Below are 20,000 nucleotides of genomic sequence, written 5' to 3'. Positions count from 1 at the left end.
TGTGTGCATGTACACACACACAGACACAGACAGACAAATACACACACACACACACACACACGTGTATATATATATATATATATATATATATATATATATATATATATATATATATAAAAGTAAATGAGTATATGCATATATACGTACAGGTATGTGCATACCGACATCCACCTGTATGTATAGGTGCATATCTGGGTACAGGACATTACAAACAAACGTAGACGAGAACACACGAGCCACATAGAGAACATTCTACTTCATCAGCTACCCACGTTTTAACACCGGCGTTTCGACGAGCTTCGGGCAGGACGCAACGTTAAAACGGCTCGTCCCATGGATCGCAGATTAAATCTGTATACGCAAATTAAATCTAGCCATGGAGGAATGTAGTGGCAGACAAAAAACAAGACAGGAAAACAAACAGAAAAGGCTTTACGGCCAGACGAGAAAAATTATGTGTGTATGAACGCGATGAGGCCCGGAACCGAGAGAGACAAAGTGGTGGCGTGTGTTACTTGGCGAAAGCCAAGGAAGGAAAGGATTATTGACCGGAAGCATGTGACCATGCCGGTGTAAAGGGAAGAGAGAGAGTGGTAGAGGGAGAAAGAAAGGGAGGAAGTAGAAGAATGGTGAGCAACGAGAGGAAAAAAGAAAAAGAGGAAATACGAGGGGGAAAAAAGAGATACGTAGTAGTAACAGAGGAAGAACAAGAGGGGTAAGGCGAGATACGTAGTAGTATAGAGGAAGAACGAGGGGGGGAGAAAGGAAAGAGAAAGAGAAAGAGATAGAGTAGCGTCGGAGGATAAGTTTACGAAAACTACTTACAATTTTTGTGAGACGCTGCGTTCAATCATGTAAATATATATATATATGTAGTGAAAAAGTTTTGGAAAAAAATTTCCACTTGATAAATTGTAGTAAACAATATAAACAGGAAAATGCACAGAAATTTTAGGTTGGACAATATATATGTATGTATGTATGTATGTATGTATGTATGTGTATATATATATATATATATATATATATATATATATATATAGTTGCTTCTTGATTCATTTATAAAATATCCTTCCTTCTACTAACATGGAATGAACATTTTTTATGATAGCACGAAATTGTAACATCATCACTAATGTCTTAGTTATGATCAGCACAAGCGAAACAAGTTGACTATGCAAATATTCCATTTCATAGAATTATACATATATATATATTTCATTCAACATAAAATTTCTGTGCATTTCCTTTCTTTTTATATTTTTCACTATATATACACAAACACACACATGCACGTAATATATATATCCATATGTGTATATATATTTGTGCCCTTTTTAAAGCCTAGCCAGGCTGGTTTCCCGGTTTCAATGGCGTATGTGTTCCCCAGCTGGACGGGATGCCAGTCCATTGCAGCGTTACTCATTTTGCCAGCTGAGTGGACTGGAGCAAGCCAGGCTTCTGTGCAATTGTTACTAATTGAAATTTTACTCACAAGAAATTGTTTAACTTGAACATATACCAGAAAACAGTTGCCCATGGTATCAATGTAGTAGGATGAACAGGAATCTTTGTGGTTGTGAAGTGATCCTCTTAACCCAACAATCATAGCTGCACCTATAATAGAAAGTTAATTTGTTCCACCTAATTCAGATCAACTAAACAATTACAATTATTTTAGAACTCTTTAGTTAATTTCACCATTATTATTTTTGTAACGTATTTTAATTAAATATTTGAAAATGTAAATTTCATTTTCTTTGTATATAATTAATTACGGCTTAATTTAGAAATAGCAACATTGTACTATATGCTAAATATCTCATTTCTTTAGAATATAGTTTACAAACTCTTTTACAGTAATATCAAAATTTGAGTTTGTTCACATAGTCAATTGTATTAAATGTAATTAATTATATTTAATTTAATTAACAGTTTAATGTAATATTCTCTATGCAATCTTGTACTTTTTAAACTTTTTCTCAACATCCTCTGACATCAGTTTTATCACAGATATTTCTGCAGAAATTGTTGAGATAACTATAACTCCTGAATATATATTCTCTCTCTATTCATATTTCAGAAACATTTTGGCAGGAAATCTAATATTTGTTTAAATATACTTTTATATATTGAATTAAATTCAACATGATATTTCAAATGCTATGTCATGTTTTCTGGGTATTGTATTGACATTGTGAAAATATCTCTTCTGAAATACTAAAATATTTTGTTATTCAAAAGATGACTTGGTATACAACTTTAGTTATACTGCAGCTGATGTCCACAACAATAGCCAAATAAACCACACTGTCACCACTAAACAGATTCTTTTATTGTATTGGGCTGGGATTCAGAAATTCTTTTCAAAACAGTTATGGAATTTCTATCCTTCAGTCTGTCTGTCTCTGTCTCCATATATATATATATATCATCATCATCAACATCATCATCATCATCATCATCATCATCATCATCATCATCATCATCATCATCGTTTAACATCCGCTTTACATGCTAGCATGGGTTGGACGATTTGATCATCATCATCATTGTTTAACACCTGCTTTCAATGCTGGCATGGGTTGGACGGTTTGACTGAGGACTGGTGAGCCAGTTGGCTGCACCAGGCTCCAGTCTGATTTGGCAGAGTTTCTACAGCTGGATGCCCTTCCTAACGTCAACCACTCCGAGAGTGTAGTGGGTGCTTTTACATGCCACCAGCACAAGGGCCAGTCAGGCAGTACTGGTAACGGCCATGCGCTTGAATGGTGTTTTTCAATGCCACCTGCACAGAGGCCAGTCCAGGGGCACTATATATATATATATATATATATATATATATATATATATATATATGTATATTTGGTTTATAGATGAGAGACAGATATTCTCCATATAGAATACACTTCATAGGGCTCAAGAGGTTTAAACTTGAGCAGAGGCCCTCCAGATAAGTGGCTTCCATGAAGAGGTCTATTATATCATTAACACTAAGCTTAAAACTAACACAGCACATCTTTTTCCCAATACTAACCCTGAACCTATGGACAATACTTCCACTCTACATCAATCCAACAACTCTCAAAAAAAAAAAAACCTTACACATCGCACTCAGCTGCCCCACTGGCTACCCCGAGCCTAAAACAACTACAAGCCTCCCTCCTGCTCCTGATCAACCCATTACAACCACACACTCTAAACATTCTAAGGCCAGGAAGTGGGAAACCTTGTGGTTCACACTACCTTTCTCTCTCCAAGTTAAATCTCTACCTAAACTCTTCTTTAAAATCCTAAAATCTAATTTTCTACCACAGCATAAATACCATCCCATTTTTGACAAATCATCTGTGAAAATCTCCTACTTCACCACACTTAATTTGGGATCCATAATTGCCAACTCAAACAAATGCAAACTCCAACACCAGTCCTCAGAATACCTAAACTCTCACACTGCACCACAAATTAACCCACATATTAACAATAACAACTCTTAGTAACCCCACTCTGTTAAATAATACCAGATCCAAGCCATCATCCCACAATTCTACCTCTGCAACAACAAATACTAGCTGTAATACCACTTCCTAATCCAGTATTGATACAGATTGCACTTCAGACTCTCCCCCACCCCCCACTAACAATGAACCAATAGAGCTCAACTTCACTAGCAATAAATTCCAACCACATAGCAGGTAGGAAAACTTGCAGTTGTCAGGTTTCTCAGCTATGCCCTCTTGGAGGCTCCTGTCTATGCAAAAATGTAATCTACAAATACTGTGTTATAACACCACACTCTCACCAAGTAAGGATATATATCAGCGACATGGTAGATTTCAAGTGCCACTACTGTGCACACATTAACTCTTTCTCCAATCCAAGTTCTAAATTATCAACCTCCTTAGCAACTTATTTACACAATCTTAAATCTCAAAATATTCCATACACCTTATCCTGGTCCATTGTAAGTGAGGCTCCCTCATACAATGCAAACACTGGCAAATGTAAGTTATGCCTAAAAGAATCATTAGCCATTCTTCACCTTCATAACTCCTCATTACTTAATAGATTCTCTGATGTAATTTATTCTTGTAAACACAGGTACTACTCATCTTTCATGCACTTTATTAAATCTATGTAATCCACATTCGAGCGAGGTCGTTGCCAGTGCTGCTGGACTGTCTCTTGTGCAGGTGGTATGTAAAAAACACCATTTTGAGCGTGGCCATTGCTAGTACCACCTGACTAGCCCTCGTGCCAGTAGCACATAAAAGCACCCACTACACTCTCAGAGTGGTTGGCGTTAGGAAGGGCATCCAGCTGTAGAAACTCTGCCAAATCAGATTGGAGCCTGGTGCAGCCAACTGGCTCACCAGTCCTCAGTCAAACCGTCCAACACATGCCAGCATTGAAAACAGATGTTAAACAATGATGATGATGAAGATCACACACACACATATACACATATACATCCAGAAAACATGATACAACATGATACCAGTTGATTTTAATTGAATATATGAAAATATATCTTAACAATTTTACACTTGTTACAAAAATGGTTTCTGAACTATGAAAAGAGAGAGAATATATATATATGTATATATATATACGTGTTCAGGAGTCATAAAATAGTTATTTGAAAAAACTTTTACAGACGTGTCTATGATCATAAAAACTGACAGTTGAATTTATCAGTTTTCTGTTTTGAACTGATATTTGTGAATGTTGTGAAAGAAGCTTAAAAAGTACAACACAGCATAGAGAATCCTCCTCCTGCTCCTCCTCCTCCTCCTCCTCCTCATCATCATCATCATCGTTTAATGATCATGTTCCATGCTGGCATAGGGTGGCTGGTGTAAGAGGACTGCATCGTATTCCAATGTCTGCTTTAGCAGAGGTCTTGACTGGATACTCTTACTAATGTCAACCTTTTTACGGTTGGTATTTTTACAGTTTGTTATTTTTACATAGTACAGCATTAATAAAATCACCATGCAACCTGCCAGACATAGCTTCCCATCAATTGAATTGGGCTATAGTAGAGAGAAAGAGGCAGTTTTATGGTAAAGGATGAGGAGGTAAAATGAGAGAGAAGAGGCAAGAACAGAACCAGTTTCTTGCAAGAGAGGAGCCACATTGCTACTCATATTATACAAGAGAAGATAACAATGGCTAGGATGATAAAAATATAGTCTGTAGAGAGAATATTACATTAAGTAAATTTAATTAAATTGAATATATTTAATTACATTAAATGTAATTAACTATATAAACATGCTCGAATTTTAATAATGCTGTAAAAGAGTTTGTAGAATACAGTCTGAAGAATTTAGATCTTTAACAAACAGCACAATGTTGTTATTTCTGAATTTTACCGTCATTAACTTGTTTACAAAGAAAATAAATTTACATTTTCAACTATCTAATTAAAATATTACATACATACATACATACATACATACATACATACATACATACATACATAAATGTGTGTGTGGATGTATGTAGTGTTTTATTGAATTTCATGTGACAGATTGCCAGATAGAAGGAAAATTTGGGAACAATACATTGGTTTATGAATATTTATTTACAAATCAGGAATAATTATTTGGTAAATTATCAAATAGACATTCAGAACTGATTGGACCGGGAATTATGTCATTTAGAATTAATTAACACTGTTGGCTCATACAATTGGCAGTTGATGAAAAAAACAGTAAAAGCATTAAAATTTAATAAAATGAAGTTAAATAAAACAGAATCATGTTGCATTGGAACAGGGTTACATAGAGTTAAAGTATAATATAGTTATAACATCTGAAGTAAAGAGAACAAGTTTCAAGCAAAAACCATTTTAGAAACCAAGAATTTATGAAACAAAAATTTATGAAACAAACAGGAGCCAGTTGGGGAGCACTGGTATTGATCATGTTTGTATGGTGCTTTTTACGTGCCACCGGCAAAGAGGAGCCGGTCAGGTGGCACTGGCATTTAGGTAATTCAGATTTTTAGTTTAAAACTGATTTGTATGAAAAAAGGACAAAATACAGTCAATTTTCAGATTAACACCCGTACACTTTTCACTAAAGTGTTAGGGTTAGGGTTTTAGGGTTAGTTTTAGGGTTAAGGTTTAGATATCCAGAAAACAAGTTAGGGTTAGGGTTACGGTTACGGTTACGGTTACGGTTTTAGGGTTAGGGTTAAGGAATTCCGTTCTTAACCCTAACTGTAACCTTAACCCTAACCCTAACCTTAAACCCTAACCCTAACCCTAACCCTAACCCTAACCCTAAAACCCTAACCCTGACCCTAAAACCCTAACACACTAGTGAAAATCGTGCATGTGTTAATCTGAAAATTTACCCAAAATACTTCCCACTTATGAAATAGGACAAAATACTTCCCACTTATACATAACAAGTATTTCATAGAATGATAGTAGGACCCATGTTTCTATGATTGACCAATGGATTATGAAAGGAGCCAAACCAGCTTTTTTCAGTTGAGAAACTTATTTGAATAGAGTAAAAAGAAATTTTGTGCTAGTAAATCTCTTCTAAAGCCATTTTTTGTTGTTATGGTGTAAGTTTTGTATGTAGAGCTATCATCTCTTAGGACTTTAGCTCTTTATATATACTACTCCTTTGATCAAGGAAATGCTGTTAGAGAGACAATTGTTCAGCTTACACCATTACATTTATAGTTGGTTTTATTTTCATTGGCTTCAGCAAGTCTTTTCACTTCACATTGGTTAACCAGTGAAGTGAAGTTCTCTGAACAAAAAAAGCTAACTTCCTGTATGCTGCTGTTAAATATCCTATAATACTTATGACACTTAGGAAAATGTCTAGGTTACATAAGTCTCATGTCCTCTGATATTTTTGAAATTGTATTTCATCATCACCATCATCATCATCATCATCCTTATCATTACCATCATAACTTTAATATCCACTTCCCATGCTTGCATTGGTCAGACAAAATCTTTTGCAGCGGATTTTTTATGGTTTGATACTGTTACTGTTGCTAACTTTCAACTGTTTCCAACTAAAGTGATATTTCCCTATGACAGGATATGTTTTCATGGAAGATCAGAAAAGAAGGAAATCACTTGTATGATGGTGACACTCAAATACAACTATCACAAAAGCCGGACTGGCCCTCGTGCCGGTGGCATGTAAAAAGCACCCACAACACTCTCTGAGTGGTTGGCGTTAGGAAGGGCATCCAGGTGTAGAAACCATGCCAGATCAGATTGGAGTCTGGTGTAGCCATCTGGTTCGCCGATCCCCAGTCAAATCGTCCAACCCATGCTAGCATGGAAAGTGGACGTTAAATGACGACGACGATGACGATGCAATATCAAGATGAGAGGACACAAACATGCATACAAACATATACTTGGCCCCTGAGCCTGTGATACATAAAAGGCACTCATGTCAATGACATGTGAAAGACGCCCATGATGGTGACAAATTAAAGTCACCCATACAGGTGGCATCTAAGGGGCCCCTGTTGCACTCTGTGGAGTGGTTGGTATTAGGAGGGGCATTCAGCTGTAGAAACCAAGCCAAATCAGACTGGAGCTTGGTGCAGCTTTCTGACTTACCAGTTCCTATCAAACCATCTAAACCCTGTCAGCAGGCAAAACAGATGTTAAATGATGATGATGATGATTATGGTGGTGGTGGTGGTGGCGGCGGCGGCGGCGGCAGTGGTATGCATACATAACACACACATACACACACACACACACACACACACACACACACACACACACACACATACACACACACGCACGAAGGATTTCTTTCAGTTTCTACTATAGCCCTGTGTTGCTGAATATGCTCCTTTGTCACTTCCATTATAGCTTTGAAAAAATAACTGTTAAAATCAGACTGCACTCTTCAAAATTTGTACTAAGAATAAGTAAGTACAGGGTAAAATTACTGCCTGCTTTTATAGCAAGTTGATGCAGGTAGTTTATCCCATTCTCCTCTGACTTTTAATTCATGCAATTGAAAAAAACCGCATTATTTATGGGATGACCCAATATACATGTAAACACACACACACACACGCACACACACACACATATCTATCTATATATACATATATGTATGTATGTATTTATGTATATACATATTTACATGCACATGCATACACACACAATTATTTTTTCCCTTTTATGGACTTTTGTCTCAGTCTTAAATAATTTATAATCTATATGGATTTTTTTACATTGTTTTCATGAAAAATAACTTGCTGAGACTAATTTTATACCCTATGTATCTTATAATAAAGTATATATATACATATATATACCTATGTATACAAGTATGTGTGTGTGTGTGTGTGTGTGTATATATATATATATATATATATATATATACACACACACACACATATATACATACATATATATATACACACACACATAAATGTATGTTTATGTGTGTGTTTTTGTGTGTGTGTGTGTGTGTGTATTTGTGTGTGTGAGTTTATCATATATGTATTGTATATCCATATGTAACATTTGATTTCTCTGTAGGGGATTCTCGGTTCAGGATTTGCTTTGAAGGTTCAGCAGAAACAGCGCCAAAAACATTTTAATCGTCAAATACCAACAGCAGCCAATTTAATACAGGTAACCATGGATTTGATATACTTCAGTTTCTATAACAGTTTATTCTTTACTATTTCAATACTTTTATTAACAAACAAGTCATTCTAATTGGAAAAACTAATCATCTCAAGAGAACAAAAGGAACAGTCATGATTAAGATTCCAGTTGTGGCTTTCATGTCCTTATTATGAGACATACTGTCTTCACAATAGGGTTTTGCTTTCTATATTGCACACATTCATTGAATACTCAAAGGATTGTTGCTAAGCTGATGTGATTTGACCAGAAATCATCATCATCATCGTTGTTGCTGTGTATCATAATCACTATCACCATGAGGTAATGTTCCCTTTCTAACTTGTGTGTCTATATATGTGAACATATTTTGTACCACCATTGTATGAAGGAAATTAAATATAAAGCTAGCTATATACCCTATGCATCTTATAATGAGGTATATATATATATATATATATATATATATATATATATATATATATATATATAAAATCTATATAAGGGCATTACTATACAATAATGCCTCACGCTTAGAGGGACTCCATAAGTCAAAACTACTAAAATAAGCACATTTTTACCGATTGCGAGGGAATGCAACTTTCATAGCTAACCTCCTAAAAACTTTTAACTTAACGGTAAACCAATGGTTTCATAATTAATGCAGCAAACTATGCAGTAAACTGCATCTTTTATTCATCAGTACACGTATGGTCAAGACACATAAAAGTAAACAAAAATCGACATACCCTGTATTCAGCACAGTACATAGACGATTGTTCATCCCTATATATCCATAAAAGAGGCGGGCATTTCAAGTTACATATATACGACGGGCTTCTTTCAGTTTCCATCTACCAAATCCACACACAAGGCTTTGGTCGGCCTGAGGCTATAGTAGAAGATACTTGCCCAAGGTGCCACGCAATGGGACGGAACCCGGGAAGTGTTGATATGTGTCGTGATAAAAATACACCCAGTACACTCCAATGAGTGGTTAGCAGTAGGAAGAGAATCACTCATGTCAAAATGTAATGTGTGTGCAAGATGTGATTGGAACTCTCTCCAGAAAAGTAGTAAGTCCAAATAAGATTTGACTTGGATCACAACAATTCATCTAACCCATATCATCAGCTTCGAAAAGCAGACATAAAATGATGATTACAAAGAGTTTTTAATGTGCATATATATATATATATATATATATATATATAATTTAGAGAAGAACCACCATTATATAATTCAGATAATGAAAGACCCCAATGACACCATCCAGAAAAAATACACTATAAAAATACTAATCTAAGAATTCGATAAAGCATAGAAAGTAAATAGTAGTGAATTGATAAAGCATGAAAGGTAAATAGCAATAAGTTGACTACGCGTGTTTCATGGCTATATTAAAATAGATAAAATCAATTCAATTCAAAAATAAATCGATCGAAATTTAATTCTATTTAAAAATATAGTCACTCATCAGGTCTAGAATAAAAATAAAAATCAATGTACGTATCTTACTACATGATAATTAATAAAAAATAGAAATAAATATGCATATAAAAATACGTGTTAATACAATAAATAAATGAAAAACATTGTTTACGGAGTGTTCATAGAGAGCCAAGGTGAAAAAATATAGAGTAGAGAAAACTGAAAACGCAAAGTTTAGGCAGTCAGACTGCCTAAACACTTTGCATTTTCAATTTACTCTACTCTATATTTTAGACATATGTATGTGTGTATGTATATATATATATATGTCTGTGTGTGTGTGTACATGTGTATATATATATATATATATATATATATATATATATCCTCGCCAGAAATAGAGAAAGAGGGAGGCTTATAAATGCCAAAACCCTCCCTAGCGAAGAATGTACACCCCAACACAGATTAGTAGTCAGCGACTTCGAGATCAAGGCAATATGGTTGCCCAGAAGTAGACCGGCTTGGAGGAGAAGGGTATGGAAGTTTAAAGACCCTGAAAATGGACAGTGACTTAGAGACAAGTTACTTGAAGCATTTGACGAAATAGAAGGGGATATAGCATCATACAATGTGGAAGACAATTGGAGATTTCTGCGGGACAACCTGTTGAGAGCCACCGACCAGATCTGTGGCTGGTGTAAAGTCTCCTCTCGACCCAGAGTAACGTGGTGGTGGAGCAAGGAGGTAGACGGGGCTATTAGACAAAAGAAACAGGCTTGGAAGGACTGGAAGAACAGTGGTAGCAGGGAATTGTACCAATCTGCCAAAAGGGAAGCTAGGTGACAGGTTTATTTAGCCAGAGGGGAAGCAGATAAGAAAAGATTTGCCAATGTTCTGCGCCGTGAGGACCAAAGACTCGAGGTATTTCGTGTTGCAAGACAGTGTAGGAGAGAAAATAGTGATGTCGTAGGAGAGAAATGTGTTCGCATGGATGATGGTACACTTGCACTAAATGAGGCTGCAAAGAAAGAGGTCTGGAGATGCCACTACGATAGATTGCTTAATAAAGAGAATGAATGGCAGAAAGAGAGCTTGCCGTATGTTGACCCAACAAAGGGACCAGCTATCCGAGTTGACAGTACCAGGGTAGATAAAGCAATTAAGAGTATGAAGACAGGGAAAGCCCCGGCCCATCAGGAATCACTGCAGAGATGTTCAAAATATCTGGCAGTGTTGGCTACAGCCTAGTCACCCGTATTATGAACCAGGTGATACATGAAGGAGTCATACCCAATGACTGGTGTAGCAGCACCATAGTCAACTGCTACAAAGGTAAAGGTGACGCTTTAGATAAAAATAATTACAGAGGCATCAAGCTGTTAGATCAGGTTATGAAAGTTACGGAGAGGGTCATAGCCCAACTAATTAGGGAGCGAATCAATTTAGATGAGATGCAGTTTGGGTTTGTGCCAGGTAAAAGCACCACTGATGCCATATTTCTAGTGAGACAGCAGCAGGAGAAATACCTAGCCAAGGATAAACCTCTGTACCTGGCCTTCGTTGACATGGAGAAAGCCTTTGACAGGGTCCCCCGATCCCTTATCTGGTGGTCAATGAGGAAACTTGGGATAGAAGAATGGTTAGTGAGAGCTGTGCGAGCCATGTACCGAGATGCTGCCAGTAAGGTGAGGGTTGGAAATGAGTACAGTAATGAATTCCGGGTAAAGGTAGGGGTCCACCAAGGTTCCATCCTCAGCCCCCTCCTATTTATCATAGTCCTCCAGGCGATCACAGAGGAATTCAAGACAGGTTGCCCCTGGGAGCTCCTCTATGCTGATGACTTTGCACTAATTGCGGAGTCACTATCAGAACTAGAGGAGAAGTTTCAGGTGTGGAAGCAAGGACTAGAATCGAAGGGCCTTAGAGTCAACCTAGCTAAAACCCAAATCCTAATAAGTAGGAAGGTAGATAAAACACAAACCCCTTCAGGTAGATGGCCCTGCTCAGTATGTAGAAAGGGAGTAGGTAATAACTCTATAAGATGTACCCGGTGCAAGCTATGGACACGTAAGAGGTGCAGCAATATCAAAGGCAGATTAACTACAAAGTTAGTTTTTGTATGTGGCAGATGTTCAGGTGCAATAAACACTGTAAACAAACAGGAAACAACTTTTATCTCATTCCAGGGAGAAAAACTAGAGGTAGTCAATAGCTTCCGCTATCTGGGTGACCAAGATATTAGTGGGGGTGGGTGCGCTGAAAGTGTAACTGCTAGAATAAGAATAGCTTGGGCAAAGTCTAGAGAGCTCTTACCCCTGCTGGCGACAAAGGGACTCTAACTCAGAGTAAAAGGCAGACTGTATGATGCATGTGTACGAACAGCCATGCTACATGGCAGTGAAACATGGGCTGTGACTGCTGAGGACATACGTAAGCTCGCAAGGAATGAAGCCAGTATGCTCCGCTGGATGTGTAATGTCAATGTGCATACCCGTCAGAGTGTAAGTATCTTGAGAGAAAAGTTGAACATAAGAAGCATCAGTTGTGGTGTGCAAGAGAGACGATTGCGCTGGTATGGACATGTGGTGAGAATGGATGAGGATAGCTGCGTGAAAAAGTGCCACATCCTAACAGTTGAGGGAACCCGTGGAAGAGGTAGGCCCAGGAAGACCTGGGCTGAGGTGGTGAGGCAAGACCTTCGAACATTGGGCTTCACCGAGGCGATGACTACTGACCGAGACCTTTGGAAATGTGCTGTGCGTGAGAAGACCCGGCAAGCCAAGTGAGATCGTTGCCAGTGCCCCTGGACTGGCTCTTGTGCGGGTGGCACATAAAAGACACCATTTTGAGCGTGGCCGTTGCCAGTACCGCCTGACTGGCCCTCGTGCGGGTGACACGTAAAAGCACCCACTACACTCTCTGAGTGGTTGGTGTTAGGAAGGGCATTCAGCTGTAGAAACTCTGCCAAATTAGATTGGAGCCTGGTGTTGCCATCCGGTTTCACCAGTCCTCAGTCAAATCGTCCAACCCATGCTAGCATGGAAAGCGGACGTTAAACGATGATGATGATGATGATGATGATGATATATATATATATATATATATATATATATATATATATACACACACACACATACATATATATGTATGTATGTATGTATGTATATGAAATATATATGTCCAAATTATTGTAATCATTGAGGTTAAAGTGCATTCAAGAACTCAGGCAGATATTTTTGTCATTCTGGAAAATGTATGCATTAATCTGTATTCGTATACAGTTGAATATTTTGTGTTTATGTTGTCATTTTGCTTTCAGCAAAATTGAATTCATCTTCATTATTGACATTGTTGTCATCATCATCAGCAGCATCACCACTTACACATAGCCATTATCGTTATTATTGCTACATTCATGCTTGCAATAACATCATCATTCTTCTTTTTGTTTTGCCTCTTTTCCCAAGATGCTTGCCATTATCTAAATCATATTTACCATTGTGCAGTGCCTATGGAGATGTCAGTCTGCAGAACCATCAGTCAATTCAACAGCTACGTGGAGGATGCATATGCAAGACAGTCAAAGATTTAGCCAATCATGTCAAATAAATTCCAATGCTTCGAATTTCTTCCGAGTTGGACGCCGTACTAGTCTATTAAAGAAGCGGACACTTCACCGACCTATCAACACAAACAACAGTATACTAGACAGAGAGGATAGCTGTTCTTCTCTTCCAGGGTTGTTTGAAACTACAAATAAACCAAGTAAGTAGACTTTGAGACATCATTAATCTTAATTGATATTAGTAAGAAGGGTTGATATCAAACTTGGCAGAATGGTAGACAAAATACTTTGGGTGAGTCACTTCATTTATGTCTCTCATCCTGAGTTCAAATCCTTCCTTTGTTGTCTTTGCTGTTCAACCTTCAGGCCAGCAATTTTAGTGGAGCACGTCTAGCATATCGACCCCAGTGCTTGACTGGTCCTTTATCTTATTGACTTTAAAAGAATGGGAGACAAAGTTGACTTTGGTGGTATTTGAACTCAGAACATAAAGAGTTAGAAGAAATGCTGCTAAATAATTTGTCCAATATGCTAATGATTTTGCCAGTATTAATCAATAAAATGAATACTAGAATTGAGTTAATTTACTATAATAAAGAAGGTAGTGCCTCAACATGACCACAGTCCAATGACTGAATGGAGTAAAAGATATAAATATTAAACCAATGCAGTCATGCAGCTGCATTATTTTTATCAATGATAACTCCAGGATGCCACTTCTATTAAAGCTATGTATGTTGAAGTGTGGTAATTTGTTGTCATTAAAAGCAGATGGAACAGAAAGTCCTTGGAATGATCTTAGCTGTGGGTAACCAGTGATTCTAATGATTAATGATGTCCTCTGAGTGGTTCTGGAAAAAATTCAGGTTGCATTTCTTAGTTTTTTAAATAGATTTGAGAATGATGGGTTTTATAGATAATGAGGTGTGAAAAGAGGCTGCAATACAACATCTGTCCAGGTATTTCTGTTCTATGGTGTCTTTTGCTTTGAAGGTTTTCTTAATTGCTTTTTTCCATGGAATCTTGTCTTCTGCTTCACCTCCTGGACTATTTTCTAATAATTCAAGAATATTTCCATCTGGTCTGAGTCATTCATTTATATCACATGTCAAATCAGTATTCTTTTACTTGTTTCAGTCATTTGACCGCAGCCATGCTGGAGCACCACCTTTAGTCAAGCAACTCAACCCCAGGACTTATTCTTTTTAAGCCTAGTATTTATTCTATCAGTCTCTTTTGCAGAGGGACCAGCTACTGAAATTGGCAGCTCTTTGGTCAGAAGGGCCTTAAAGGAAAAGTAGCCAGACTGTTAGGGATGTCACTGGGATGTAAATACACCAACATCGGTTGTCAAGTGATTGGAGGGGGGGGGGGCACACACAAACATATACGCACACATACATACATATATATATATATATATATATATTCATAAGAGTACCGATATTTACTGGACAATAGCAATCGATATAAATATGACGCTATTGTATAGCTTCACTGCGTATATACTGGCAAAAATGTGTGTGTGCAACAAAACATGAAAAACTTGTCTTACCTTAGGAAGAACATTAGAAAATGAACAACCCAGATTAAGGATAATGCAGTACCCAGGTTTCAGACTTTTCAAATATGTTTCACAACGTAAATCTGATTAGTCCTCATCAGCTGCATTCACCTAGACAACATTTCAAATGTTGCTACATCAATGCCAAGTATACTCGCCCGAACGCCAAGCCGTAAATATCCAGTAAATATCGGTACCTTGTTGTACTACTCTTATGAATTTATATATATACCCTTATAGGGCTATTTTTTGCTGGAAATTGATACATTTGTATTAATACATTTGTATTGAAATATTTTTCATTGATATATATATATATATATATATATATATATGACAGGCTTCTTTCAGTTTCCATCTACCAAATCCACTCGCAAGGCTTTGGTTGACCAGAGACTATAGTAGAAGACACTTGCCCAAGGTGCCACGCAGTGGGGCTGAACCCAGAACCATGTGGCTGGTTAGCAAGCTACTTACCACACAGCCACTCCTGCACCTATTATGTATGGTTGCTTCTGCATCTTTAAGGCCTTGTCCTTTTAAAGCTTAAACCTTTCTTATAAAATTAATACTTTGATCAATGAATTTCTGTTGCTTGTGATATTTCAATGTTTTATCATTTACAGATTGTGGAATGAATATAAGTTACTATTTCAAGAAGGACACTATGTTTTGTTTTAATTTCAGCAACACCAACTAAATATGGCAGTGGCAGAGAAAACATAGTCAAAATGTGCATACCACCAGAGAATAGTGAAAATTCAATGGATGATGGTGATAATGAAACAGAGTCTTCCAGAGTATCTAAACCTTATGAGTGAGTTTTTAAATTTTAAATACAAATATGTCATATCATTGTTGTGAAACCTTTTATACTCAAGTGAAATATTCATCACCTTTAGAGAATTTTTGTCATGATGATTACAAATCTATGCAGAGAGCAACGTTCTGAGCAAATGGATGATATAGTGATGGAATGATATGGTAAACAGAGCTATAAAAGTTAAGAAAAAGGCCTGGAAAACTGAGAAAAAGTGATGAGAAAGAAATAATCTCAGTTAGTTAGTAGAGAAACTAGGTGTCAGATACAATTATCAAGAAGAGAAAAAGAGAGTAAAACATTTATCAATGTTCTGGACTGCAAAGCAGTGTGTCAAAATAAATTAGGATAACATTGGGAAAATGTGGCCATAATAATAACAAACTACTTACACTCTCTGAAGCTGGAAAAATGGTGGATGGAAATATTACTGTTTGAAGTTGCTGAACATGGAGAATGCATAGAAAAGAGTGAAACTACCTAAAGTAGAACCAACAGAGGGACCAGCTACTGAAATTGGCAGCTCTTTGGTCAGAAGGGCCTTAAAGGAAAAGTAGCCAGACTGTTAGGGATGTCACTGAGTGTTTTCACTTGATTTGTTTTAATATGGGATGGACAGTTGCACAGCAACCATTACAAGCAGATGAAATCTTTTGCAGTCTGATAAAGATGCAAGAGGGTTCTAGCCAGAATCTGGGTTTTGAAATTACATTTTTTGTAACTTTCTTCAGGCTCATACTTGAACTTACCACCAAAGGCTGACTAAAACTTTTATGAATTCTACTGCTTTTACTTTTTTTAAGGGTGCTGCACAGGTACATAGTACCTATTTACATTTAGCTGAATTGATTTAGCAAGATGTAGGTAGTTTTTCCACCAAAGTACTTTGGCTAAAATGTAAATCATCAACTTTTCGATCATTGATCTTACTAATGTAGGCAAATGAGACTCTTCTCTGTGTGTGTGTACGTGTGCACACATGTGCACACATGTGCACGCATGCATGTGTGCATGTGTATATGCTTGCATGCATGTGTGTGTATGCAGGTATGCATGCACGTGTGTGTGTGTGTGCATGTACCTGCAAGTAGGAGTGCATATATGAGCAAGTGTGTAGATGTATTTGTGAATGTGTGGGAAGTTACAGACTACACACGAGATAGCCTCTCAGTTGAAATACATACAAGAAATGTTTTACACATATGACTGGCCTTCATGCCGGTGGCACGTAAAAACACCCACTACACTCTCGGAGTCATTGGCTTTAGAAAGGGCATCCAGCTGTAGAAACTCTGCCAAATTAGATTGGAGCCTGGTATAGCCATCTGGTTCACCAGTCCTCAGTCAAATCGTCCAACCCATGCTAGCATGGAAAGCGGACGTTAAACGATGATGATGATGATGATGATGATGATGATGATGATGAAAGCAAGAAATATCTGTAACTGAGCACATTCTGAAGACTTGCTTGGGTCAAGTTTTCCATTTTCATATTCTAATCCTTAAATAATTTTTTATTATGATTGCTATGGATCTGTACAGAAATCAAGTTCTGTAAGGTGATATAGTGGTGGAATGATGCTGTAAATAGAACCATAAAAGCTAAGAGACAGGCCAGAAAAGAATGGAAGAGAGTGGAGAGCAAGAGACAATATCAGACATCTAGAAAGGAAGCTACATATCAGGTGTACTTATTAAGGAAAGAAATATAAAGTAAGAGACTTGGCAATGTTCTGTGATATAAAAGGTCAGCAGTGTAGCTATTCCAGATTGCAAAGCAACATATCAGTTTGAATCAGCATTGGTGAAAAGTGTGGCTGTAAAGACAATAACACACTCACCCTTAATGAAACTGAGAAGCATGAAAATGCTACTGTAAGAGATTTCTAGATGAGAAGAAGGAATAGGAGATTGTATGATGAGACATCTTTTATTGAAATTGGTGGCTAAATGGTTGAATTGACCATTGAAGTTATGAAGACACAGCTAGACTATAAAAAATAGTCACTGAAATGGTTTAAAATGTTTGGTAAAATAGGACACACAGTAGATACTTGCATAGTCAATCAGACAGTATAGGAATGGGTTATTCTCAAGGGCTGGCAAAGCATTATTATCATAAACTGCTACAAAGACAGGCAAGATGCTCTATAAAGAAGTATCTACAGAGGATCAAACTGATTCACTAATTAGTAGCAGAGAGTTATAGTTAGCAAGAAAATTAACTTAGAGGAGTTACACTTGGAGGTCTGTACTAGGACAAGTTCTACCGATGCTCTTTTCCAAGCAAGACAGCTACTGGAGAAGTTCTTACCAAAGGGCAAGCTACTCTGTATTTACTAGCCTGGAAAAAAATCTTTGACAAAGTATCACACTCTGCAGTCTCATGGTGGCTAAGAAAACTTATTGTAAATTAATGGCAAGATAACACTAACAAGTTGAGAGTTAGTAATGACTTCACTAAAAATTTAACAAGTGTCCATCAGAGGTAGGTTTTCAGCATCCTCCTGTTTATTGTAGCTGTGACACCGGTGCCAAGCTGTGTTTGACTCTAAAACAGCTTTCTTTCTTTTGCAACATCTATTGCATAGAGAGGAGAGACTTGCATACACAGGAAACTTCTAGTTTTTCACAGAAAACACTTTGCCCAGGCCTGTACATAAATGATGCAAATAAAAATCAATATCGACTAAGACAGACTCCTTATATTGACATTCTAGGTTCAAGTCATAATGGCACTGACTTTCTCTTTTGATGAAACAACACCACAAATGTATTGAATTTACAGCCAATAATTATGTTCATTCCTGCCAAAACAATGGCTTTGTTCCTGTATAAATCACTGATATATTTTCATAAAATGCAGCATGGCTGTGTTGTTAAGAAGCTTGGTTCTGTAGTGGCGCATGTGGCCGCCATCTTGGGAAGTGCCATTGCGCATGTGCAAGGGACTTGCCATCAGCGGAAGTACCCGGGCACGCATGGACAACACGTATCTCCCAGTGCTCTCTCAGCTCGCCGCCGACATGTGGTCGAAGCTTCCTTGGTATTCTAGCAGCATGCCTGTTCACCCAGGAACGAAACGGCTCTACACCAACCTAGAATAAATTATTGATCTGTTGTTACCGTTATCCCTCGTGTTGTTGTATTTCTGGATTTAATGATTAATATAAGAATTGGGGAGAGATGGCCGAGCCGTCATATCTCATCCAATTCTTATAGTTCTAAATCAGGTGGTTTGGGGTTCAGTCTCATTGTGTAGAACCTTGGGTAAGAGTCTCTTTCTTTAGCCCAGTCTGACTAAAGCTTTGTGAATTAATCAAGTAGATGTAAAGTGAAAGGAATTCATCATACACATGTGTGTGTGTTTAAGTATGTATGTGCATGCATGTGCTATGAAATGGAAACAGCAGGTGGGAGTTGGCAACAAGAGGAGCATTTAGCTGCAGAAAATCTGCCTCAGCATATTCCATCTAACCCATGCAAGTGTTGGAGAAGTAGATGTTAAAACAAGAGTCATATTTTCAAAAAAAAAAAAAATTCTTTTGATCAGGAATAAGCTGAAATTCTGTAGAGTTGTGGTTATTGTTATTAACCTTTGTATGATACTGAAGTTGTTTTTATGATGTAAACTGAATGGAAATGTGAAGTAAGCTGGAATTAAATTCAGAACTCTATAATGTTGAACCAGACAGCCATGAATTTGACTGGATCAGATACATAACCTTTATGCCAATTCCCAAGATCAAAGATAAGAAAAGATCATTAGGTTGCTAGTATGATAAAAGAAAAAAAAATCACTCAGAGAAAGAGAAAGAGAGAAGAAGAAAGACTGGAAAGAGAGAGGTGAAGGGTGGGGAGAAAAGTGACAGGTTGGTAAAATTTCCTTTTATATCTTTATTTGTTATTTCAATACCTACCAGGAATTATTCAAAGTAAAAACACAATGTTACTGAGCAATAGGTCTTCTCTATTA

At 37.2% G+C, this 20,000-nt stretch overlaps 1 protein-coding gene across 1 annotated transcript in view; it reads left to right on the top strand.

Moving 5' to 3' along the window:
- LOC106867967 (potassium voltage-gated channel subfamily KQT member 1) overlaps positions 1–20,000 on the top strand; it is a 251,801-nt gene that overhangs the window by 222,951 nt on the left and 8,850 nt on the right. The window contains exons 8-10 of the mRNA XM_089347720.1: positions 8,555–8,650; positions 13,582–13,840; positions 15,892–16,021. Of these exons, the coding sequence (XP_089203846.1) occupies positions 8,555–8,650; positions 13,582–13,840; positions 15,892–16,021 (485 nt within the window). The remainder of the gene's footprint in view (positions 1–8,554; positions 8,651–13,581; positions 13,841–15,891; positions 16,022–20,000) is intronic.

Source organism: Octopus bimaculoides, chromosome 2 (assembly GCF_046866305.1).
Source record: "Octopus bimaculoides isolate indiv1 chromosome 2, ASM4686630v1, whole genome shotgun sequence".
Lineage (NCBI taxonomy): Eukaryota > Metazoa > Mollusca > Cephalopoda > Octopoda > Octopodidae > Octopus > Octopus bimaculoides.
Note: the sequence above shows the minus strand (reverse complement) of the source record. Positions and strands in the feature narration are given on the sequence as shown.